General features: G+C 38.5%; 5 protein-coding genes and 2 pseudogenes across 5 annotated transcripts in view; 3 read left to right on the top strand and 4 right to left on the bottom strand.

Annotated features, from left to right (window-relative positions):
- The window catches only part of LOC139120883 (synaptotagmin-7-like), a 32,091-nt gene extending 26,885 nt beyond the window's left edge, over positions 1-5,206 (top strand). Inside the window, exons 6-8 of the mRNA XM_070685507.1 lie at positions 620-789; positions 1,675-1,789; positions 3,005-5,206. Of these exons, the coding sequence (XP_070541608.1) occupies positions 620-789; positions 1,675-1,789; positions 3,005-3,312 (593 nt within the window). The 3' untranslated portion in view covers positions 3,313-5,206. The remainder of the gene's footprint in view (positions 1-619; positions 790-1,674; positions 1,790-3,004) is intronic.
- Positions 5,207-7,574: 2,368 nt separating this feature from the next.
- On the bottom strand, positions 7,575-8,017 carry LOC139148542 (late histone H2A.3, gonadal-like; annotated as a pseudogene).
- A 301-nt stretch (positions 8,018-8,318) lies between these two features.
- On the top strand, positions 8,319-8,754 carry LOC139148531 (histone H2B, gonadal-like; annotated as a pseudogene).
- Positions 8,755-14,206: 5,452 nt separating this feature from the next.
- LOC139150318 (histone H4) lies at positions 14,207-14,518 on the bottom strand. Its single transcript, XM_070722619.1, has one exon. The coding sequence runs from the start codon at positions 14,516-14,518 to the stop codon at positions 14,207-14,209; it is 312 nt and encodes a 103-aa protein (XP_070578720.1).
- Positions 14,519-15,296: 778 nt separating this feature from the next.
- LOC139120873 (histone H2B, gonadal-like) lies at positions 15,297-17,700 on the bottom strand. The gene has a single exon (XM_070685499.1). The coding sequence runs from the start codon at positions 17,133-17,135 to the stop codon at positions 16,767-16,769; it is 369 nt and encodes a 122-aa protein (XP_070541600.1). The 5' UTR covers positions 17,136-17,700; the 3' UTR covers positions 15,297-16,766.
- Positions 17,435-17,958, top strand: LOC139120867 (late histone H2A.3, gonadal). The gene has a single exon (XM_070685489.1). The coding sequence runs from the start codon at positions 17,456-17,458 to the stop codon at positions 17,831-17,833; it is 378 nt and encodes a 125-aa protein (XP_070541590.1). The 5' UTR covers positions 17,435-17,455; the 3' UTR covers positions 17,834-17,958.
- Positions 17,959-19,705: 1,747 nt separating this feature from the next.
- Positions 19,706-20,017, bottom strand: LOC139150311 (histone H4). The gene has a single exon (XM_070722609.1). It carries the CDS (start codon positions 20,015-20,017, stop codon positions 19,706-19,708), a length of 312 nt encoding a protein of 103 aa, XP_070578710.1.
- Positions 20,018-25,405: the final 5,388 nt, after the last annotated feature.

Raw genomic sequence — 25,405 nt, 5'->3', positions numbered from 1 at the left:
TGTCACACTCAGTGGGTAGGTTTGAAGTGTAAATGTATCTCACCGTAGACAGCAGAAGCAAGAGGGACAAGTAACTGGCGGTATTTCAGCAATTTTCTTTGACCCAAACTTGGTTAGTGTCCTGATAAGATAGGCTATCCCTTTAACAGGTCCAAACTTACAGAAAAAATCATAAAAATTTGTAAAATGTTGCTCTAAAATTTTTCAGGGTGGAGGGTGGGGAAATTACAACACCCGGGTGAATATTCTGTATATGCATGTGTCGTTGACTTGAAATCAGATTTCTCTTTACAAATATGAATTCACCTCCATACAGATGTTTGAACATTTACAATTCAAACGTAATCCACATATGCTAAGTGTGCTGACAATTTGAAAGTCAAAAAGTAGACCAGGAAATTGTTGATATATCAGCAAAAAAAATCAAAGAAATGTCAAAAGTTAAAGTCACAAGGTCATTTTTGTAACCCTTTCACCCCCATTTTGGGGTAAATAGTTCCACCCACCTTATTGAAAACAACAGGGATGTGCTGATGTCTAGGGGTGTAGATTATGAACTTAGATTTTCAAACATTCATGTGTATAACAATAAAACTGAATAATGTCTTGTTTTTATCAGAATTTCCGTACCAAAAGCTGCAGGGACGTGTTTTACATTTTCAAGTACTGGATTATGACAGGTTTAGCCGGAATGATCCAATTGGAGAGATAAACTTGCCATTGGCTGAAATGGACCTCACATCACCCGTCACTTATTGGAAGAACCTTGTTCCATGCAAGGGGTCAAAGGTCAGATCACTTTTCATCGCTATTTATTTGATATATGTCACATGATGTGAGGAAGTCTAAGCTTTCCAGTTTATCGTCTACTTTCTGTTGTGACAGGATTTGACTTTTTTTGCTCAATGTAATCTCAGTGTTTTTAGTTTTGTACAGTATTGAGTATATTTTACTGATTTCAATAAAAACACCATCTCAAACAGGTATCTGCAAACTTGTTGTCAAAAGAGGGTTTGTGAAACAATTGGATACTGCCAGTGGATAGCTATATGTTCACCTCAGTCAGTCAGGAAATGGGTAGGATTTGAGAGGCTCAGTAAATCTGCATGGTCAGATTTTGTCAGTTGCAGCAAAGTAAAGCCAGGTTTTGGAAAAATATTTTTATGCTCAGATGGTGAGAAGCATTTTGAAAATATCTAAAATCATTGGCTTGAAAGAAGTTGACGATTTCCTTGACAGGAACCATACTTCCCTAATAATTTTCATTGAGAAGAATAATTGATTAGCCTTCACACACAATCACATATCAAAGGTCTGTTCCAATATCAGTGTATTAAAATTTAAACGGGTTTCAAAGACTTGATGAATCATTTTAAGATAATTGGATGCAACAGAAATACATTGCTAGAAAGTGAACCATTTTGCCATGCAATTTGAATGGAATAAATTTTCAAGTTGTGAATCCAGAATGAACCAGCATAAGTGTGAACAGAAACCAAATTTAGATTCCATGATTTATTGAGTTCCATAAGGATTGACTGACACTGTTGATGAGACTGCCCCATGCTGACTTTGCTCCAGGCTTGAGTTAACAAGGGTGTACTTCACAGGGCTATGAAAGCGTACGTATTCTTATAAGAAATTAAGCAATGCCATGTATTTGTCTCTGTGTAGGACCCACTGGGTGAAATACTGATTTCACTTTGCTATGCTCCAACTGCTGGTAGAATCACCATCGTTGTCATGAAATGCCGCAATTTGAAGTCAATGGATATCACAGGCAAATCAGGTATGCACCATTCACTTTATACTGACTTTTCATAAAACTCAGTAGACTGATATTACCTTCCATTTCAGGATATGGAAATTCCAGTAGTAGATGCATTTGATGTGTTCTCTAGTCAAAGATGCACAGTTTGTATAATGTTTATTGTTGATTTCAATCAATAATGCCAATTGCAGATTTTAATCAATAATGCTCATTGCAGATTTTAATCAATTTTTTTGCAAGATATCATGTTTCAGTAGAATTGTCCAAACCATATACAGGAACTACTTTATCCGTTTCTGTGAAATTGAAGGTTTGAAATTACCGATGTCCATTTGAATTTTCCACTGGTTGTGGCTAGGACAGCCTTGACCTTCAGTGCAGGGTCCAAAGTAATGTTACACAGACAGAAAAAACTACATCACAGTCTGCATGATGTCTTGAAGATACATGACACTGTTTCATTGTTGCATTTTTATGTGACACCTTTGACTGCCAAAGTCAATTTTTGCTGTCTTTATAGAATATAACCTAGACAATTTTTTTTCAGGTCCAAAATTTTTTTCAGATTTTTCACAAAATTTTGACCAAAAACTTGAGTCTATGAAAAGTACTGTCCATTTGGTCCAAAATTTTCAAAAGAATTACAGAAAAATTCATAAAAATCTGTAAAATGTTGCTCTAAAATGTTGGCAGACAAAAAGCTGACAACCCCTCTGTGTCGCTTTCTCACAGACATGACAAATTAATATTTGGCTTGTTTTTCTTTACAACTTTTGAAACAACTAGAACAAACAAACAGAATGAGAACAGCCAGAATTCTGACCATAGTTCAGCCTCAACTGACAGCGGCACCAGTTTGTGTTTTAATAACCCTTAATAACCCTGAACCCCTATATAGGTAGAGGTTATATATTCAAATCAATTGCTAATTTGCATATCTAATGAACTTTCCTTATTAGTGGGCTATAGAGGTAGCTCTGGCAAGTTATCTGAAAGTCTGGCTTCAAAGGGTTAATCTAGGTGTTTTTTGAATGTTTGACACAGCACAATTGCCATAGTAATGAACGTGAACTGAAATTGACATGCAGAAACTTAGTTGTCCATGTCTGGTGAGTGTTGTACAGTTCCTGTTGAATTCTAAGTAGGAACTACTAGCAAATGTTGACTAGTATTACCAGCCACAGCAACTGTGCATAGTAAATTCTAAACTGCAGTTTCATGTAACTTTTCCAGATCCATACGTAAAGATCTGGTTGATGTACAGAGGAAAGAGAGTTGAGAAGAAGAAGACACAGATAAAGTATCGCAATCTGAATCCAGTATTCAATGAATCCTTTATATTCAATATAACAGTGGATAAACTGATGGACACCAGTTTTGTCGTCACGGTGACAGACAAAGACAGGTTTGCAAGGAATGATCTGATTGGTGGAATCATTTTGGGAGCCAAGTCTGGGCCGCAGGAGACAAAACACTGGAATGACATGTTGGGCAAACCAAGGACTCCTATTGCTGAGTGGCATACTCTGAAAGAAATGTAAATATTTCAGTCATGTGACGTGAATCTGTGGCATAGCTGGGACATGCTAACTTAGTCATGTGATATTGGCTATTTGTCATGTGACAAGAGACTATTGGTCATGTGATATGGGCTATTTGTCATGAGACTGATATGATACAAAGCTTGACGTCTGACATTGGACGATCATGATGTGATTTTGTATTGACCTTTGACATCTGTCATGTGACATGGTACGGACATTTTACCATTCACGTAACATGGGACAGATACATCACAGAGGTGGCATGTAAGTTGCCATTTGTCATGTCAAATGGCCCTGTTACTTAAAAAATATTTTGTCATATGAGAAGACCAGCCGTGATTGGTTAATTTGTACTATGATACGGCTGATCAACATCGCTTTAGAACTGATGATGAAAGTTCATAAAGACAAAAATTGTAAATCGGATAGTTGGTTTCTTCTTATATAATATACCTGATGCAGTGAATGACTTTTCTAATATTTCTCCAATCTCTTTATTTGCACATACTCGCCGCATTAATTGAAAAGTGTTTAGCTGGGACTTTGAAGATCTTGTCTTTTCTTCATCAAAAGGTCAAATGGCAAGCAACAGGGACATTTAAGATCATGTAAAGGTCACATGGGTAATAAAACAAGAAACACAGATAACCCTAACGATACAAGTCAGTTTAACATCGTCCCATCTGGAATCTTAGTTCTCCCTAGAACTACCTAATTAACAGTTATTTCTTGTAGAATTGATGCTAATTGACTCAAATAATCTGTCTATTTGAAACCAACTGAAATATTTACAAATATTTTTCAAAATTAAATAGTTCACCTTTGTATATGCATGAGTTTAGACTTGCCACATTGCCTTTTAGTTTTGTACTTATATTTATTCTTAGATGTATCGGGCATTTCCCTGTCAATGTGTTTTGTTTGTCAAGTTTATAAAATTATTTATCACTAGGCAGTTGAATTGCTTCTTACCCATTTATGTGAGGAAGTTAGCACAACAGGGAAAAATGTTCAAGAGTGTTTCTGCTTCTGTGGTGTCTTGTTAGCATTGCCTATGGTTTGTCTTGTGGAGCACTTTTCAACATGTTACAACATACAGTAGAAGCGTCTACCGTCTGTTGTTTCAAGATGCTTAGCAATATGGGTGACTTGTAACATGAGACAATGCTCAGTACCTTTAATACGATTTTACCACCTAAGTGAGTCATAAAAGTCAGGCGGTCGACTGTATCTTCAATATGGCAGATTTCTACAGGAAAAACACATGAGATGACAGAAGTCAAAGTAAAGTTTTACGGTAGGTTATACAGGAATTTCATACTGGCAATGCCTAAAAAGATGAAAGAACATGGGTTTATCTAGTTTCACAAACAAACAGAACTTTTTGCCATGAAAACTATTGTACTTGCATTAAAAGTGTTTATCAGATCACTATCTCAAACTCATGCTGCGGTGAGAAGTCAGCGATTTACCCACAATGCATTTCAGTATGCAGTTTGACCCCTTAGCACAAGACGAGCTATTTGCAGTAGTGAGAAATTAGTCAAATTATTCCAACAGCTGACTTTGTTTGTCGGAGATTCATTAATGCAAGATTGTGGCAGCGGCTTACCAAGACTGTGATCTTGATTAAGTGAACAAAATGACAAGAAACCAGACGAACCCGCACAGTGGTACACATTGCGCATGTACAGATGTATGTAAATAGAAATCATATAGCACCATTCCCTCACTGACCATGTACTTACATGCTGCATTTTTCTTCACCATTTTTAGTTGCATCAGTGTACTTTGATAGTTTATGAGAAGCAAGTTTTGAGAACGTTTTCTTTCTTTTTTGTTGAAGTATATATACATTTTTTTCTGGTTTGATAAAACCCCAGGAACAAAACATGAACTGTGTATGGATCATTATTTCAGGTTGATGTGTTAGTACAAGAAACTGTTGACAGTCATTTCTAAACGTGGTTTAGAAATGACCATCGAATGCAGAAAGCAATATTCAAGTTCAAAGTATCTCTCCAATGACATTGTATAATTGCACAGATCTGTTAAAGCCCCAGTAGCTGTAACTCTTGAAATTTGGTGACCTCAAAATATCTTTCTATTCTCTCCTGGTTTCCTCTGAATTCTACCCTCTGAGGGGATCTTGGCTTTATACTGCATTAATGACCCTTTGAGTGCTGTATTTTTTCCATTCAAAATTTTAGTTAAACATTTTACCAATTTTTATGAACTTTTCTGTAATTTTTCTGATAATTTTGGACCAAAGGAACACATTTCATCAGCCACAGTTTTTTACCAAAATTTTGGCAAAAATCTGACAAAAATTGACAGAGGTATACTTTATAAGGGCGACAAAAATTGACTTTGGCGGTCAGAGGGTTAAATCCCTGTTTTCTCATACCATACCTCTCATTTTCAAAAGCTTTATAATCTTGGTTCTCCTGTCAGTGATCTTATAACAAACCCCAGAAACCACTTCAAATTCCACTGCCTGTTTGATGGATCTTCTACTGTTTTAGGTTCAATTTGTAATGTACATTTTCCTATTCTACTCACAAAATCACTCCAAAATACATATTCTACTTATAAACACAGCCTGATTGTGTTTCATGTCCACTGTTATTTTGACAACGGAACGTTAGTCCATACCAGAATTAGTTTGTCAAAGCATAGAGCCTTGAGAAAAGCCGAGATAATCTATGATTGAAGCCTGGTATGGCTGCATTAAGTTAGAATGTGCACCTCTGGGACAGACTCTCAAATTTCTACAATTCTTTTCTGATCAACCACTTGTGAAGCTCACTTTAAAGCTTTTGGAGTAAGAAAAAGGTTCACCACCTTATTCTTTGAAAATCTAAAATTTCTAATTTTCCCCATAGAGTTAACACGGAGATGGCGGCCATTTTACATTTCAAGTGTCTGTAAATATTTCTCTGATACCAAATTTTACATGGTGACCCTTGACTTTTATTCTTGATTTTCGAGAGGGATGTTTAGAGTTTCCCTTCAGAAAGTTTGAACAAAAGTTTAAGTCTCAATTTGGAGGCACCGTCATGGTCCCTATTTACAATACTGTTAGGCATTTATTTTGTCTTGTGCACAATATACAGTATTGCCTTGACTATTTGACATGCCCTGGGTGTGCACTATTTATTTTTGTAGAGAATTTAGCAAGGCGTGCACTCTTGGCTTTTCATAGAATTATATATTGTACAAATTAAATTGATTGGATATGGGCAGCACTTTTTTATTTCAATATTATTAAAGAAGGACAAGAAATGTGCTGGTTACGGGACAAAAATAACGATTTAACAAAAGTTCGGCTGCTGGGTCATCGTTTGTACGGGTGGCTTGTGCTAGCGCCCTCTAACAATTAAGTAAGTACTGATTAAACATCTACGGGTCGGTGGTGGCTCGACAAGCAAGAATTATTGTAGCGTGTGAAAATCTACCTTCTCAGGGCCTGGACAAAAGTTCACAGCAAAAAATCAATCAATGAGGGACATTTTGCTCATTCAAGTGGGAATATGTAGATCAGACAATTGTGAAGTGTATTCCGGGATCCATATTGATTAAATAAGAAATATTTGCGAAGATATTCAACAAGCACTGCAACATCGTGCACATTCAGAGAAATAGAATGCACGCCGTAATGTAAAAATTATGATATAATTATGAGCGTCATTCCGTCAGGTCAAGCCTTTGTAACCAGACCTACTGTGCCCTCATAATTACAATATCATTTAACTTATTTATTCTCAATATTAATTCTCACTGCCTAGTTTTCAAAGTACTGGTATGTGGTCTGACCTGATAAAGGTAAACATCGTCAAAGTCTGGCAACTTTCAACAATAGAGTATATTTTTTTTCTTTTTGCACTGAATTATATTGTTTATTTCTCTCGCAATGCTTTGGATATATATATATTATATATATATATATATATATATATATATATATATATATATATATATATATATATAATATATATATATACCATAAAGCCAATATGGTGATAACCGGAGGGCACATTGTATACATTTTGTGTATATATATATATATATATATATATATATATATATATACACAATGTGTATTTGCTCTACTCTAGTATTGAGCACTCTACTCTAGCTGATCTTGAACTAAACAAGTATATATATTATATATATATATATAATTATATATATATATATATTATATATATATACGTGTGTGTGTTGAAGTATTACGGTAGTTCTCTTTTTTGAGGATGTGGTGGCCCTGAAAAGGGCCGTTTGGTATGTGTATGCTAGGCATACGATTTACTTGGATTTGGCTTGGGTCTTCTTGGGCAAGAGTACTGCCTGGATGTTTGGCAATACACCACCCTGGGCGATGGTGACGCCGCCGAGAAGTTTGTTCAATTCTTCGTCATTACGGACAGCCAACTGCAAGTGACGGGGGATGATTCTGGTCTTCTGTTGTCACGGGCAGCGTTGCCAGCCAACTCGAGGATTTCAGCGGCCAAGTACTCGAGCACTGCAGCCAAGTAGACTGGAGCACCAGCACCGACACGCTGGGCGTAGTTGCCCTTGCGTAAGAAACGGTGCACACGACCAACGGGGAACTGCAGACCTGCACGGCTGGATCGGCTCTTGGCCTTACCCTTTGCTTTGCCTCCTTTACCACGTCCAGACATCTTGTTTATTGCTTGAATGTAGATTCAAACTGAGATAAATTGGCGCCTTCCACACCAGTATTTATACAGATCGAAGAGATCCGTATAGGCGTTAATCTGAACCAATCAAACGCAATTGTCGAATGCATTGACCAATGGTTGAACAGTACCATTGACAAGGTCATTTAGGGTACACATACATCAGTACATTGTATACTTAAGTGGTTTGATGATTCCTAACCCGTTCGCACTCCTTTCCCGCCTAAGATCGACAATCCCTTATTGCATACAAATAACTATAAATAGGCGTCACTTCCAAGTGGCCGGTACTCCGAACTTCATATCAGTGTCGTTCATAATGGCTCCCAAAACCAGCGGTAAAGCTGCCAAGAAGGCCGGCAAGGCCAAAGCTGCACGTACTGGAGATAAGAAGAGGAAGAGGCGAAGGAAGGAAAGCTATGGTATCTACATCTATAAGGTCTTGAAACAGGTCCACCCCGATACTGGTGTCTCCTCCAAAGCCATGTCAATCATGAACAGCTTTGTCAACGACATCTTCGAGCGTATCGCTGCCGAAGCTTCCGCTTGGCCCACTACAACAAGCGTTCCACCATCACCAGCAGAGAGATCCAGACCGCTGTCCGTCTCTTGCTGCCCGGTGAGCTTGCTAAGCACGCCGTCAGTGAGGGCACCAAAGCCGTCACCAAATACACCAGCTCCAAGTAAATCGTATGCCTAGCATACACATACCAAACGGCCCTTTTCAGGGCCACCACATCCTCAAAAAAGAGAACTACCGTAAATACTTCCTATCAGAAATAGTTTCTCGAAATGAGATATTTTAAGATAGTATGTCTATCGCAGTTGTCTGTCCCGTTTTTCTCGAGGGTCTATGGTTGACGCGATATTAACACTAAAATACTAAACTTCTTACTGGTTGGATGTATATACATGTAACAACTACCCAAACAACGTTGGGTATACAGCGTGACGTAGCCTTTACAGTGAACGTTTGATAAAAAATGTAGTCCTACTACGTAATAAGAATAATGTAAGTCTCGTCGTTTATAAATTCCTTTATTACGGTCAAAACAGGAGTATAATGCTGGTACAGGAGTATAATGCTGGTAAAGCACATACAAATATCCCCCGAGTCATGCATTAACAAGTTAGTCCTATCTAATCACAGGCGACCCAATAGGTTCTGAGTTTTTCACACTGTTTTCTCTATCAGGGATTTTACGGATTGGTCAACATCTCGAAAGATAGGAATGGTTACTACAACATTAACATCACTATCTTTCCGATGTTGACCAACCTCTGATAAGTCCACGGATTAGCATAATTAGTTGTGTTGACTAATTAATTACAGCATGTGTGTATGAGAGATATACGTCCTTGTAATGGAGTGTAAAATAAATAAAGAGTCACAGAGGCTAGGTTAGGTAATATAAACCATTTATTTTATTTATTCCGATCATTCAGAGCATGAAGAAAGGAGAGAAAATGATAGAGAAAACAGTGTGAAAAACTCAGAACCTATTGGGTCGCCTGTGCTCTAATCCATGAAGGCGCGACATAGGCTTTTTCTTTATTATCGGATAATATCGTCTAATATTTCTAAGTTAGAGAGTACCAGGAACATGAGACCAAAGTGATCTAATAGGGATAATATTATCGATTTTATCCGATAAAACAGCGTTTTTAGAATTTTCCACCCATCTGCTTCTAATATTAGACTCTAACTTAGAAGTTAGACGATATTATCGATTTTATCGGATATTATCCGATAAAACAGCATGTCGGGCATCTGCCTCTTCCCCACTCGTCTAATATTAGACTCTAACTTAGATGTTAGTGTCTAATATTAGACGAGTGAGGTATGGCTGATGCCCGACATGCTGTTTTATCGGATAATATCCGATAAAATCGATAATATCGTCTAAAATCGAAGTTAGAGTCTAATATTAGACAGGTAGTGAAGTGGCCACTATATTATCCAATAAAAGAGCATGTCTGGCATCTGCCTCTTCCCCACCCGTCTATAATTAGACTCTAACTTAGATTTTAGACGATATTTTCGATTTTATCGGATATTATCCGATAAAACAGCATGTCGGGCATCTGCCTCTTCCCACTCGTCTAATATTAGACTCTAACTTAGATTTTAGACGATATTATCGATTTTATCGGATATTATCCGATAAAACAGCATGTCGGGCATCTGCCTCTTCCCAACTCGTCTAATATTAGACTCTAACTTAGATTTTAGACGATATTATCGATTTTATCGGATATTATCCGATAAAACAGCATGTCGGGCATCTGCCTCTTCCCCACTCGTCTAATATTAGACTCTAACTTAGATTTTAGACGATATTATCGATTTTATCGGATATTATCCGATAAAACAGCATGTCGGGCATCTGCCTCTTCGCCAGTCGTCTAATATTAGACTCTAACTTCGATTTTAGACGATATAATCGATTTTATCGGATATTATCCGATAAAACAACATGTCGGGCATCAGCCAATTTCCAATCCCTCTAATATTAGACTCTAACTTAGATAACTTAGATAATATTATCCGATAATGCCTATAGTGCCAATGTCGCGGTATCCTCATCTAATCATTCGTTTATAATGATATATGTTCATATTAAATGTAAATGTTACGTTCAGTGAATTGTGGTTCAAGTGCAGGTCCCTCCACAAAAGTGAGAAAAGTTTGATTTATGAACATGTGAATAGGGTGAACGATGAAGCAGAGTTTCAACCGGAATCCGGCAGAAAAACTAACTCACTACTGCGCAGACTCCAAGGTAACGCGTTCATCGATTGCTAGAAAAACCTGACTTTGGCTGGCAAATTTCAAAAACGGTTTGTATGAAGAAGAAGAGACACAAGAGAAACTGTTGAAATTCATTTTATTTTTTGAAAAGTTTTGAAGTCTTTTCATATACAATTCTTGCTACGCCGGATAGCGACGCTATAAGGAATCGACAACAATGCCTATTTAAACCAAAAACAGTTTACCTAATGAATGCGACGAATGCTACATCTATTGTTTCAAACCCACGCCAGGAATAAATTAAACGATATTTCACATGGTGGTAGCACGCAAATTTCTATTCTATTGTAGAAGGATTTGTGACTTTGTGGAATATTAACCGCGTGAACGAGATGTGCTGGTATTTCTGGCACCGCTCTTGTCGTAGTCCAAATCGAGTGGAAATGTGTGGGGTATAACGTCCATGCCTATTTCTCGGAAAACGTTGAAATTCTAGAAAATGATCATGAATCAATGTGAATATGGTAGAATTATAGAAACATGACAACGCCATTAAAGTAGCAAACACACACCAATACATTTGACGCACCAAGAAAAATCACGGTCCCTCCACGAACCGTGGTTAAATCAATCGTTTATGAGCGTTCGCTGGGATGCAGATGTGCAAATTATTTACCCGTGCTAAAATGTGTTTTGCTGTCGGATTTTGCTTGGCGTGCATACTACGTTTTCCAAACTTACCTTGTCGATAAGACTTGCTCCAACTAGGTGGGCATATAATAAAATGAAGGAATAATCGTAGCAGACTGTCACGTTAGTGGGTATAGGCTGTTGTGTATCGTGGGGTGAAACCGTTCAAGTTGCCATGCAGTAACTGTTGCCTGGAAAAGCCAAGCGACTGGGACCAGTCTACTAATCGACCAACATTCTTTAACCAACATTCTTTAAAATGTATTTTCAAATATTGGCACAACCGCAAAATAGTTCTTTTTTGGCAAAGTTTGCTCTGAAGTGTTTATTATGAAGTGTTTATTATGATTTTTACCCAAGGGGCACCTTGAATTACAAGTGTCACGCTCGTAGTTAGGGGAATTACGAATTGAGGTACCAGTCTGGATCGTAATGCTTAATGGTAATAATGCTGAAGCTGACACACCAAGATATAGATTGTAACACGACCTTGTACTTTATTACAAGATGGCGACCGTATCCTTCACCGTCAAAGGTCTGATCTGTAATATCTCTAGTCTGAGTTCTCTACAAAGTTAAATACATCTCAAGACTTACATAATTACAAAAAGTTATCACGTGGTAATTTCCCGCCAGTCTTTGATTGTTTAAGATTAAATAAGATCACACTATGAATTATCCCGTTCTCGATTGTTCTCATTGAAATATACTATCTCTTATCTGCTTCTCGTACGATCTGATCAATGACCTTCACACGCCTTGGCTACGTGGGGACGCTTCGAGATAAAATCTCTACGGGGAAGGGCGCGGGCGTGTTACAACCGATAACGTAGTAACTAACCGATAACGTATCAAACCCGATAACGTAGTAAAAAATTACCGATAACGTAGTAAATCAACCGATAACGTAGTAACGAACCGATAACGTAGTAAATTTTTCTAACCGATAACGTAGTAAAAATTTACCGATAACGTAGTAATTTTCCTAACCGATAACGTATCAACAAATTTACCGATAACGTACCAAATCAACTGATAATGTATTTGATCGAGTGATTCACGGGAATAGATTCACAGGGATAGATCTATCCTCGATCGATCGATCAATCCATTAATCAATCGATAGATCGACCGATTGATCGATCGATGGATGGACTGATTTTTCAATTGATCGATATTTCTTTTGATTGAATTATGAAATGAATTGATCGATTGCTCGACTAATAGAACGATTGAAAGATCTATGCATGTATATATTTCGATGGGTAGATAGATAGATCGATCGACGTATAGATAAATAGAGAGATAGTGTATCAAATCAATCCGTAATGTAACCAAGTGAACAATAACATATCAAATAAACCGACGACATGCCTGTATACCTTGCCTGTATAACTTTGTTTCAGCACGAACGACTAACTTGATGCCGTATGTTGTGGGTTCGAACCCGATTGAAAACTAGCCGTATTGATCTAAATGTTGCTACACTACTGGAATGGATTTGGAAAGTTGTTTCAAATCTTGCTATTACAACCATACTTTCTGTCTGAAGTGTAGCCCAATAGTTGTCTTTCTCGGCAGAGTTCTCTGTGTAAACCAACAGCCGCTCATTCCCCTGCCTTTGTTTCATCAGTACTTATACTATTTCTTTGAATTTTACCCAACTACAACTAAACTGTATAGCTACTATAGCAAGATAAGAAACAACTTCCTAAACCAAATCCAGTAGATTGACAACATTTAGATCAACTTAGTCGCTCGTACTACCATAAAAACAGTCGAAACACGATTGATTTGCTGCAGAAATTTGTAACAATTTACGCTTAAGGGTAAAAAGGAAATAAAAGAAAAGAAAATTGAGTACGAGACAATGTGATAACAAATCTATCTATCTATCTATCTATCTATCTATCTATCTATCTATCTATCTATCTATCTATCTATTGACCAATTAATTCAATCTCTCGATCGATTATAATTGATCTTCCTATCGAATTGATAGATCCTCTGTTCTATTGATCACTCTGCCCATCAATTTACCTGTCGATCGATTGATCGATTGATCGACCGACCATCTACCAAACCGATAGATCGATCGATCGATCGAGTGATCGATTTATATATGGATACATTGATCAACCTATCTATCTTTCTATCTTTCTATCTAATATATATCTATCTATAAATGACTCGCTTAATCAGATATCATCAGTTAATTGATACGTTATCGTTTGTTTTGATGTGGTATTGGTTGACTTTTCTACGTTATCAGTTGATTTAATCCGTTGATACGTTATCGGTAAATTTGTTGATACGTTATCGGTTAGGAAAAATTACTACGTTATCGGTAAATTTTTACTACGTTATCGGTTAGAAAAATTTACTACGTTATCGGTTCGTTACTACGTTATCGGTTGATTTACTACGTTATCGGTAAATTTTTACTACGTTATCGGGTTTGATACGTTATCGGTTAGTTACTACGTTATCGGTTGTAACAGGGCGTAACACTAGAAGAATGGGTACCTGCACCATTTGAAAACCCACAGCTAGCCTGTCATATAGGTTGTAGGTATGGGTACTTTACACGAAATTTTCAATTGACATTGTAAACTATCTTTTCATTGATTTGAAAAAACATAAGTCAGTTATGAGTGTGGACAAGAAGTTTCAACGGTAGTTCTCTTTTTGGAAAATGTGGTGGCCCTGAAAAGGGCCGTTTGGTATGGGTTTTGTAGTTGGTAATCTAACCGCCGAAACCGTACAGAGTACGGCCCTGGCGTTTCAGAGCGTAGACCACATCCATGGCGGTGACGGTCTTTCTCTTGGCGTGCTCGGTGTAGGTGACGGCATCACGGATGACGTTCTCCAAGAATACCTTGAGTACACCACGGGTTTCTTCGTAGATGAGACCAGAGATACGCTTGACACCACCACGACGGGCCAGACGACGGATAGCTGGCTTGGTGATACCCTGGATGTTATCACGCAGAACCTTACGATGACGCTTAGCGCCTCCTTTTCCAAGACCTTTGCCTCCTTTGCCACGACCAGACATGTTTGCTGTTCAGTATGCAGATAACTAGGTTATCATTCACGGTAGTTTTATATAGCTTAGTTGTGAACGAAATAGAGAACACGATCTAAAATTTAAATGATAATCACCATATTTAATATTTACCGCCTTTTGAGATAATCGATCTCGTGTCGTTTCATTGGTCCATTAACAGCATTGTCCGATCATAGGTGTGAAGTAGCGATCTGGTGAGTCATTGTGGTCCATCGTGCCCCTACCTGTAAAGGTGTTTCTTTCTATCCGCCAAATCTCGTGTTTGTGAATCAAGAAAATCAGGCGAGAACGTAGACTTGGTTCAAGTCGGTGAATTTCTAAAAAATAAAATCATTTGTACTAGTTTCTCTTGTGTCTCTCCTATTTCATGCAAACCTGTTTGGAATTTTGCAGCACGGGCCGGATTTTTCGTAGCGATTGAACGCGTGGCAGCAGTGATTTAGTTTCTGTCGGATTCCGGGAAAAACTCCCCTGTATACATGGTAAGGCGTTCACCCCACTCTCACGTTTCACATGAAAACAGAACACAAATCATCGCGTTCTTCACCCCACGCAAATATTCACAAATCACAGACTCGAACTAAGTCTAGAGAGAATGGTGAATTACATTTTTTAGCCTTCAAAGAATCAAGTATCGGAACGAAAATGCAATTTAATCATATTCAATAAGCAATGCCTATTATACAGTGGCCGTATATTGTAGTATTAAATTCTCCTTTAAATGTTTCAACAATCTGACACACATACGTAAAGTCTTACATTTATTCAGAGTCCCACTGTGTTTTGTTTTTCTTTGTATTTGATTTTATTTTGTAAGGCTTTGACAATTAATCCAGATGTGACGCACAGGTTGCGAACACCCGCAAAAGAATGTCCGTCAGCTTTATATCAAATACATACATTGCATTCTGTTTCTTTTAAAGGTAGATATACTTTGTGACTATGTACACATGTATAAATGTATGATGACACTAAAATTACTAATATTCCAACCTCCGTTCTTGAATGTGTTTTTGACGTATACCTTGAAGTAAATTTCTTACCGGGTCTATGGTTAGGATTCTGTACTACGGAACGCTGGGTATTTATTTATAAGAGCTACACTACGTATCAGTGGATAATAATCGGGGACGCGGGAAACACGCGCCCGAGAATCTTTTCCAAGGACGTTTAAGTATTTCTACGATGTATGCATTACTGCTCTTTCAATGTTCTCAACAAAGATGTTATTTTTTCACAAACAAACTCCAGTGCAACATGACAATATGACAGTTTCATCATTATTTTGGAGTTTAAGGACGCTGTGCAAATGCTACCATCAACATTATACTACTACCGGTATTTCAATGTTTAACGAGAAATGTGAAATATATTCGCAAAAAAGTGCAAGGCTAACATTTCCACCGCTGGCGGTAGGACATGGCGAGTCGCGGAGCGACGAGCTTCGAGTCGCCCAGCCAGTGGAAAAATTACTTCATGTTCCTACCGCCAGCGGCGCACTTTGCACTGGCGAAGCGACGCGGTCTGGAAGCGAGACTAACATTTCCAGTGATGGAGTATAGAAGGTGAGGGTTTAACATTTACATGTTATGACAAAAATTCGCTGAACGTAGCATGAACATCTAATATTAATTAACCTACAATGGTATATCATTATTGACGAATTTTAGTGGACTAAATGGTAATGAATGACTTTGATGTTTTTTTTTATCTTAATTTGCTTTAAAATTATTAGTCACAGTAAGGGGCAGTTTTTGAAAAAAGCATGTAACAGTAGTTTTCAATTAATATCATGATTCCGTGACCTAATGAAGGGAAGGAATAAACAAACGTATGCTGATTTTGTCGCGATGACAGTGCGTGGCATGGTCTTAATGACAACCTTGCGAACCAGTGCCAGCATTGTACTCCTTTCTCGGGCGTATAGAATTTATAAACGTCGAAACTTATGACTCTTTTCCCCTCATCGGACAAAATGTACGTTTGCATGGAAAAGTACTTTAAATTTATTTATGAAAGCTACCTATATGTTTGCATCTTTGGTCACACCAAGAATTTTCCTATAACAAAGTACAAATATCACCTGGCGAAATGTAACATCATAACATCACTACATCTTAATTTATTATCCAGAGAATCTATATTCCTGAAAGAAGAAGTATACGGTAGTTCTCTTTTTTGAGGATGTGGTGGCCCTGAAAAGGGCCGTTTGGTTTGTGTATGCTAGGCATACGATTTACTTGGAGCTGGTGTATTTGGTGACGGCTTTGGTGCCCTCACTGACGGCGTGCTTGGCAAGCTCACCGGGCAGCAAGAGACGGACAGCCGTCTGGATCTCTCTGCTGGTGATGGTGGAACGCTTGTTGTAGTGGGCCAGGCGGGAAGCTTCGGCAGCGATACGCTCGAAGATGTCGTTGACAAAGCTGTTCATGATTGACATGGCTTTGGAGGAGACACCAGTATCGGGGTGGACCTGTTTCAAGACCTTGTAGATGTAGATACCATAGCTTTCCTTCCTTCGCCTCTTCCTCTTCTTATCTCCAGTACGTGCAGCTTTGGCCTTACCGGCCTTCTTGGCAGCTTTACCGCTAGTTTTGGGAGCCATTATGAACGACGCTGATATGAAGTTCAGAAAAACCGCCACTTGGAAGCAAGGTCTATTTATAGTTATTTGTATGCAAATAAGGGATTGTCGTCTTAAGCGGGAAGGTAGCTGCGAACGGGATAGGAAACATCATACCACTTAAGTACACAATGTACTGATAACTATATGCATGCCCTATTTTGATTTTGTCAATGCTGCCGTTCAACCATTGGTCAGTGCAGTCGACAAACGCCCATAGGGATCTTATCTGTTTGTATAAATACTGCTGTGGAAAGCGCCATTCATGCTCAGTTTGAAGCTAAAGTCAAGTAATAAACAAAATGTCTGGACGTGGTAAAGGAGGCAAAGCAAAGGGTAAGGCCAAGAGCCGATCCAGCCGTGCTGGTCTGCAGTTCCCCGTCGGTCGTGTACACCGTTTCTTGCGCAAGGGCAACTACGCCCAGCGTGTCGGTGCTGGTGCTCCAGTCTACTTGGCTGCAGTGCTCGAGTACTTGGCCGCTGAAATCCTCGAGTTGGCTGGCAACGCTGCCCGTGACAACAAGAAGACCAGAATCATCCCCCGTCACTTGCAGTTGGCTGTCCGTAATGACGAAGAATTGAACAAACTTCTCGGCGGTGTCACCATCGCCCAGGGTGGTGTATTGCCAAACATCCAGGCAGTACTCTTGCCCAAGAAGACCCAAGCCAAATCCAAGTAAATCGTATGCCTAGCATACACATACCAAACGGCCCTTTTCAGGGCCACCACATCCTCAAAAAAGAGAACTACCGTAATCTCTCGATTATTTTACACTTGATATCACATATATATGTACCGATATTTTGCTGAAAGAAAAAAATACCATATATCTCAAGTGCAGAAAATTAGATTACCATGAATGTGGAAAGTTTCCTGGCCTGATGATGTTTACATTTCTTAGGTATATTCTTGTTCTTTATAAGTTGACATTCAGAATAAATATGTTCTATGATTTTGTGAACTGCATATGATTTAGGTAGCGGAATAATTAGCCTAACTATTTTTAGAGGCGAAATCCAAGGCTAAAATAAGTATACATTGTTCTTAATCCACATCAAAAAGAGTGCGAGGTGCCTCCGCCGGAATAAAATTATATGATAAACCACACCCAGCGATGATGTACCACAAGATTTTAGAGCAGTTCATATATGTGTACAAAAGATGGCAAATGCATATGAGGAGTGCACTGGTAAAATCGAGTGGTATACCCGTTGCTTAGGTGGTTTATTGGTATAAATATTAAATTTACAACACGATTGGAACTACTTTGGGACAATTAGATGGTGAAGTAGTATCGATTTAATCTGCAACCTCATCCTTGATTTTATGAGTAATTTGTGATATTGCGGAATTCAGCTATAGGGCACCTAACACTTTTCATAAATTTGGAAAAATGTGAATATCCAATTGCCCCAAATTTGTTCCGATCGTGTTAAATGAAATTTATGCGTGAAATGTCAAAAGGGACTGACGGCTCGTTTCTGTTCCGACCGTGCTATATTGCGAATATAGCACGAGTATACAGTTTATTCCATTTGGCCAACCAGGTCGCAGTATATTCGCCATCATATACTGGTATGATATGATTTAATGTATTTTATTTTTATTTTATTTCATTCATTGGGATAAATAACAATACGTGCCATTATTCGGCCAAATTTTTTTCACTCACAAATCAAGAAATTGGGAATCGAATTATGGGCAAATTTTATTATTTCACCGGTTCACATGACACGCTTAATTCGGTAAGTACATTGAAGATAGAAACCTGGTCCCATTTTAATGTAAGTTGAACAGATTAAATAATTTAGTTGACCACATTACGACTGTCATTCTTGATTTGATCAGTATCGTTCAAAGACGCTATTTTATCGGATAAAGGTGATATTTTAGAAAATGGATCAAAAATTAACAATGCATTGTTATAGAAATATGACACCACCACTAAGATATCGCACACCGTACATCTAAAAGGTTCCAAGAGAATTGAACCACATCTCTTGGTCTCTGAATAGCGTTGATGTCGATGCAAAAATGCAAATTGTTTAATGCATCTAAAATGTGATGTTCATATGATTTTGCATGGCATGCATACGTTTTCCAGATATACCTTATCGACCAAAATTTTGCCGCAACAGTAAATTGATTACTATTAGCAACTTTTTCCCAGAGATGATTATTTTGACCAATATTCTTCCACTAATCGACCACTTGGAAAATAAGTCAAAACTAAAAACTGTCTACGCATAAAAATTTGGATAAAGCAAACTTTTATGGCTACAAATGCACACAAAAGTATATATTATTTGAAAACCCTCAGATCGCACACTACTACATTATACTGTCATGTGGGTGATATTCCAAATAGTATGCAAATCTTTTCAATGATTTTTGTGAAAAAAAACTTGTCAGTTGTGTCATACATGTACACCCTAATCTTTATTAGGGTGAATGGTCGCGAGTGTAGACTATGTATCAACGGTAGTTCTCTTTTTGGAAAATGTGGTGGCCCTGAAAAGGGCCGTTTGGTATGGGTTTTGTAGTTGGTAATCTAACCGCCGAAACCGTACAGAGTACGGCCCTGGCGTTTCAGAGCGTAGACCACATCCATGGCGGTGACGGTCTTTCTCTTGGCGTGCTCGGTGTAGGTGACGGCATCACGGATGACGTTCTCCAAGAAGACCTTGAGTACACCTCGGGTTTCTTCGTAGATCAGACCAGAGATACGCTTGACACCACCACGACGGGCCAGACGACGGATAGCTGGCTTGGTGATACCTTGGATGTTGTCACGCAGAACCTTACGATGACGCTTGGCGCCTCCTTTTCCCAGACCTTTGCCTCCTTTACCACGACCAGACATGTTTGCAGTTCAATGTGTAGATAATGTTTTACTTGTGTACTCGCCTTTATATAGATCCAGTACGAACGCAATAGAAAACGCTGCATGAATTGAAATGATAATCAGCTTACTTAAACATTCCCGCCCTAAAGCCATACAAAAGACCCACTGGTAGCTTATTGGTCCAATAATGCATAACATTACCACAGTTGTCCAATAATAGGCGGAGTAAACAAAGAGTTGTTAATTATATGCTGTCGTTCTTATCTACATGGTCTATGGAGGGTGTCTGTTTGGATCCCTGTTGTAGACTAGGAATATTCAGACAGTATCACCTATATGCGTTGAATATAGGTACTGTGTTACGTGCAGAGAAAACGAACAAAAGGGTGAACTCAGCAGTTAACGTTTAAACAAAATTTATTACAAAAAAAAAACTAATTGCCAAGTCAGGGATAGAGTACAAGCTTTAAAAGTGTACAGACTACTTATCTCAGCTGGGACGGCAAAGCTCCAGTCTCAGAGTTGTAACAGTCAGTTGAATGAATGAACAGTCCTTGCAGGCTTGCAGCTGCACAAAGTCCACAGTATAAATCCAGCGTTGACAGTGAAGGTCTTGAAAGTCTTGAGAATGACTACTGCTGGAGTTTAGTAACACACAAGAGACACGATCCCAAAAGTCTGACTGGAAGCTGTGCACGTCCCTTTTATAAAGGCATATAAGAACAATCTAGAACTTTTATTGACATGCTAATTACTGTTCTAAAATTATCTCCCTTACACAACTAATCAACTTTCCAGAACATTCCAAACATGACTAATTGAATTCAGGTTGTGAGGTCATCAAGGGCAGTGACCTTGGGAATGTTCTAGACTAATTGAACTCAGGTCATGATGAGTGTGGGGGAAATGACCTACATACACACCCCCCTCTTCAAAAAAAAGAAAATTTTTCAAAGAAAAATCTTTCTTTTACAAATGTAATCTTGAAAAGGATTTAAGTACTCAAATTTTGTTTTACTCTAAAGTAAAGTTTCTTGAAAGTGAACAACAATAAAATTTCTTGAAAGTGAACAACAATAAACTCTAAATACGAGAGAGACAGTCTGCAATTAAATTGTCTCTGCCTTTGATATGTCTAATGTCAAGATTAAACTCCTGTAACATTAAACTCCATCTTAGCAATCTCTGATTTTTGCCTTTAAATTTCTGCAGAAAAACAAGAGGGTTGTGATCAATATGAACCACTATTGGCTGATTTGAAGAAGTAACATAAACTTCAAAATGCTGTAAAGCTAATATCAAAGATAAACACTCTTTTTCAATTGTAGAGTAGTTTCTCTGAGATTTGTTAAATTTGCGTGAAAAATAGCAAACAGGATGATCTATACCATGACTATCCTCTTGCAATAAAACAGCACCAGCAGCCGTATCACTAGCATCTACAGCTAATTTGAATGGCAAAGTGAAATCTGGTGCAGACAATACTGGGGCACTTTGCAGTATGGCTTTAAGTGTATCAAATGCCTGTTGGCATTGCTCTGACCAAACAAACTTTACTTTCTTTTTAAGTAAGTTAGTCAAAGGCTCAGTAATTGTGGAGAAATTTGGACAGAATTTCTGTAGTAACCAGCCATACCGAGAAAGCGCATCAGTTGTCGTTTGCAGTTTGGTATGGGAAAACTTGAAATGGCACTGATTTTGGCATCAACAGGTTTTACCTCACCCTGTCCTACAGTATGTCCGAGGTAAGTTACCCTTGCCCAACCAAACTCAGATTTGGCAAGGTTGACAGTCAACATTGCTTTGCTCAGTCTCTCAAAGACTCCGCATGAGCTTGATGTGTTCCTCCCAGGTGTCACTATACAGGACGACGTCGTCAACGTAAGCTGCACACCCGTCTAGCCCGGATATGACGTCGTTGATCATCCGTTGGAACGTTGCCGGAGAGTTCTTCATTCCGAATGGCATCACCTTGTACTGGAACAATCCGTCTGGTGTAACAAAGGCGGATATTTCACGAGCACGATCCGTCAGAGGGACTTGCCAAAATCCCTTCAGTAGGTCAAATTTCGTCACATACTTGGCTTTTCCCACTCGGTCGATGCAGTCATCAATCCTCGGGATTGGGAAAGTGTCTGTCTTTGTTAAAGTGTTGACCTTCCTAAAGTCCGTGCACATACGATAACTGTGATCTGGTTTGGGAACAAGTATGCACGGCGAACTCCAGTTACTTTTACTGGGTTCAATAAAGTCATTGTCCAGCAGGTATTTGACTTCTTCCTGGAGATATTTTGCTTTTGTTGGATTCAGTCTGTATGGATGTTGTTTTACAGGCTTACTGTCCCCAACATCAACGTCGTGATAGATGACGTTTGTCCTCGTTGGAACATCTTGAAACAGGTGTTTATATTCGTGGAGCAGTTCTTTCACCTGTTGTTGTTGTTCTGGCTGGAGGTGTGCCAACTTTGTAGACTCCAGCTTCTCCAGGATTTCTGAGTTCTGAAGCTTGACCGAGCCCAGCTTTGAGTTTAGAGTATTTTCACTCAAGTCAGTTTCAGTATCACTATCTTCATAATGGTTTGAACTGACTGCACTGACAGGCTGAGTTATAGTAGGATTATCCCTATCAAAATATGGCTTAAGCATATTTATGTGACATAGCTGTTTTTGTTTTCGCCTGTCAGGTGTTGTTATGATGTAATTTAAATCACTCAATTTCTTATCAATTAGATATGGCCCAAAGTAACGAGCATGGAGTGGTTTGCCAGGAACTGGAAGTAGAACAAGAACCTTTTGACCTGGTTCAAACTTCCGTTTTGAGGTGCTTTTATCATATCTGGTTTTCATTGACTGCTGAGATGACTAAGATTTTCTCTGGCTAATTCACATGCTTTAGAGAGTTTTGTACGAAAATCTGACACATATTGCAAAATATTCAGACAATCATTGTCGTCAGATCAGGAATTTCTCTTTAACGAGCTTAAGTGGGCCACGGACTGTATGTCCAAATACAAGCTCAAATGGGCTAAAACCAAGAGACTCCTGAATTGACTCTCTAACAGCAAAGAGCAGAAAATGAATTCCTTCATCCCACTGCTTCTCTGTGTCAAAACAGTAGGTCCTAATCATGTTTTTCAAAGTTTGATGAAATCGCTCAAGAGCACCCTGACTTTCTGGATGATAGGCGGATGACCTATACTGTTTAATGCCTAGCTGATCCATTACTTGTTGAAAAATACCAGACATAAAGTTGGAGCCTTGATCGGACTGGACACATTTAGGGAGGCCGAATAAAGTGAAAAATTTGACTAAAGCTCTCACTATAGTCTTTGTCTTTATATTTCTCAGTGGTATGGCTTCTGGGAACCGAGTTGATGTACACATAATTGTCAGCATGTACTCATTTCCTGATCTTGTTTTTGGTAGGGGCCCAACACAGTCTATTAGAATCCTACTAAATGGTTCTTGAAATGCAGGAATTGGCTGTAAAGGGGCCTTTGGAATGGTCTGATTTGGCTTTCCTACCATTTGACATGTGTGACAAGTTTTACAGAAATGTGCTACATCCTGCCTGAGATTAGGCCAATAAAAGTGACTGAGAATTTTATGATAAGTTTTCCTTACTCCTAAGTGACCAGCCCAGGGGTTTCATGGGCCAGGCGCAATATTTCAGCATGGTAGGGCTTTGGAACCACAATTTGATGTTTTATAGCCCAATCGTCATCAACCAAACATCTGGAGGTCTCCATTTACGCATGAGAATACCAGATTTTGTATAATAGGAAACAGAGCTATCTGAAGTTTTATCTTCATCATCTACCCTGTCAAACAAAGACAAAATATCTGGGTCTTTGTGTGTTCTGCAATGAGATTTGATCTAGAAAATGTCTGACTTTGGTCAGCAGAAGTTTTACTGGAAGTTTCAAATCCACGAGGGATAACGGAATGATCCGTGTCAAACACCTGACTGAGAAAGGTGTCATTTAAGTCAACATCTGTGACATTATTTTTGAGAGTATTTTGATTCTCGGAAGTTTTCTTTGACATGGCTCGAGTAATGGCACATGAAGGAAATAAATCGGGTATCTCTTGTTCAATTGGCTCTGGATCCTGATCTAAACTAGGATTATCAGTCACAAGTGGATTAGTGATGACCTTGTCCCCAGCAAGGTCGTTTCCAAGAAGAAGGTGAATCCCTTCAAAAGGCAAAAAAGCCTAATACCTAAAGCCACAGGTCCAGAAACAAAGTCCGAAGACAAATAGACATTATGGAGAGGAACAGGAATGTAGTCATTACAATCTACCCCCTTAATAAGAACTTTAGAACCTGAAAATGACTTTTCAGAAAACGGCAGGGTATCTGCCAACAAAAAGAGACTGGGAAGCCCCGGTATCTCTTAAAATTTTGACAGGGGTAGCGGAAGAGAAATCACTAGAAAGTGATATAAAACCATTATGAATAAATGGTTCGAAAATACCCATAATGCTATCTGAGAAGAATTGACCTTGACCTCATTAATTGGGGATGAGAGGGGTTTAACCTCAGAAAATGTGTTGCACACATTATTAGACTCTAATTGAGTTGATGAAGAAATAAAGCCGGTGGCTTGATCCATTTGGACGTGTTGACTCTTCACTTTTATCCACTTTGACCACTTGACTTCACGTTTTCTTTTCAATTTGAAACACTCTGACATTAAATGGCCGTCTTTCTTACAATAATTACAAGAAAGTGTACCAACTGTTTTCAGAAGGAGATTGAGACTTGGATCTGATGATGTGGGAGTGTTCCTTGAATTTTGTGAACTGTTGTCATTTGATTTTCTACTGTCCTTTGAAAAATTCTTGGATGAAAAGGACGAGTTAATTTACCTGCATTGTTTCTGTATGAAAAGGACTGGGATGGTTTGCTGAGAAATGAAGATTTGTGGGTCAATGAATAATCATCGGCCAAACGTGCAGCAACCTCCAATGTATCTGCCTTTTGTTCATTGATAAACGTCTTGATGTCACTCGATGCACCTCTTAAATTCTTCAATCAAAACAAGCTGTCGTAATTTGTCATAATTCTGACTGACCTTTTCAGAAGAACACCAACGATCAAACAGTTGTTCTTTTGTTCGAGCAAATTCAACATAAGTTTGATCCTTCACCTTCTCACAATCCCTAAATTTCTGACGGTAAGCTTCAGGCACCAACTCATAGCCCTTGAGAATTAATTCCTTCACAGAATCATAATTTGAAGCCTGCTCTACTGACAACTGAATGTAAATTTCTCTGGCTTTACCCACCAAAGCACTCTGCAAAAGCATAGACCAGGACTCCTTAGGCCAATTCAGACTCTGAGCAATTTTCTCAAAATGAAGGAAATATTTATCAACATCCTTTTCTTGGAAAGGGGGAACT

The sequence above is a fragment of the Ptychodera flava genome, chromosome 2 (assembly GCF_041260155.1).
Source record: "Ptychodera flava strain L36383 chromosome 2, AS_Pfla_20210202, whole genome shotgun sequence".
NCBI classification, from domain to species: domain Eukaryota; kingdom Metazoa; phylum Hemichordata; class Enteropneusta; family Ptychoderidae; genus Ptychodera; species Ptychodera flava.
This window is presented reverse-complemented; position numbering and strand designations above follow the sequence as displayed.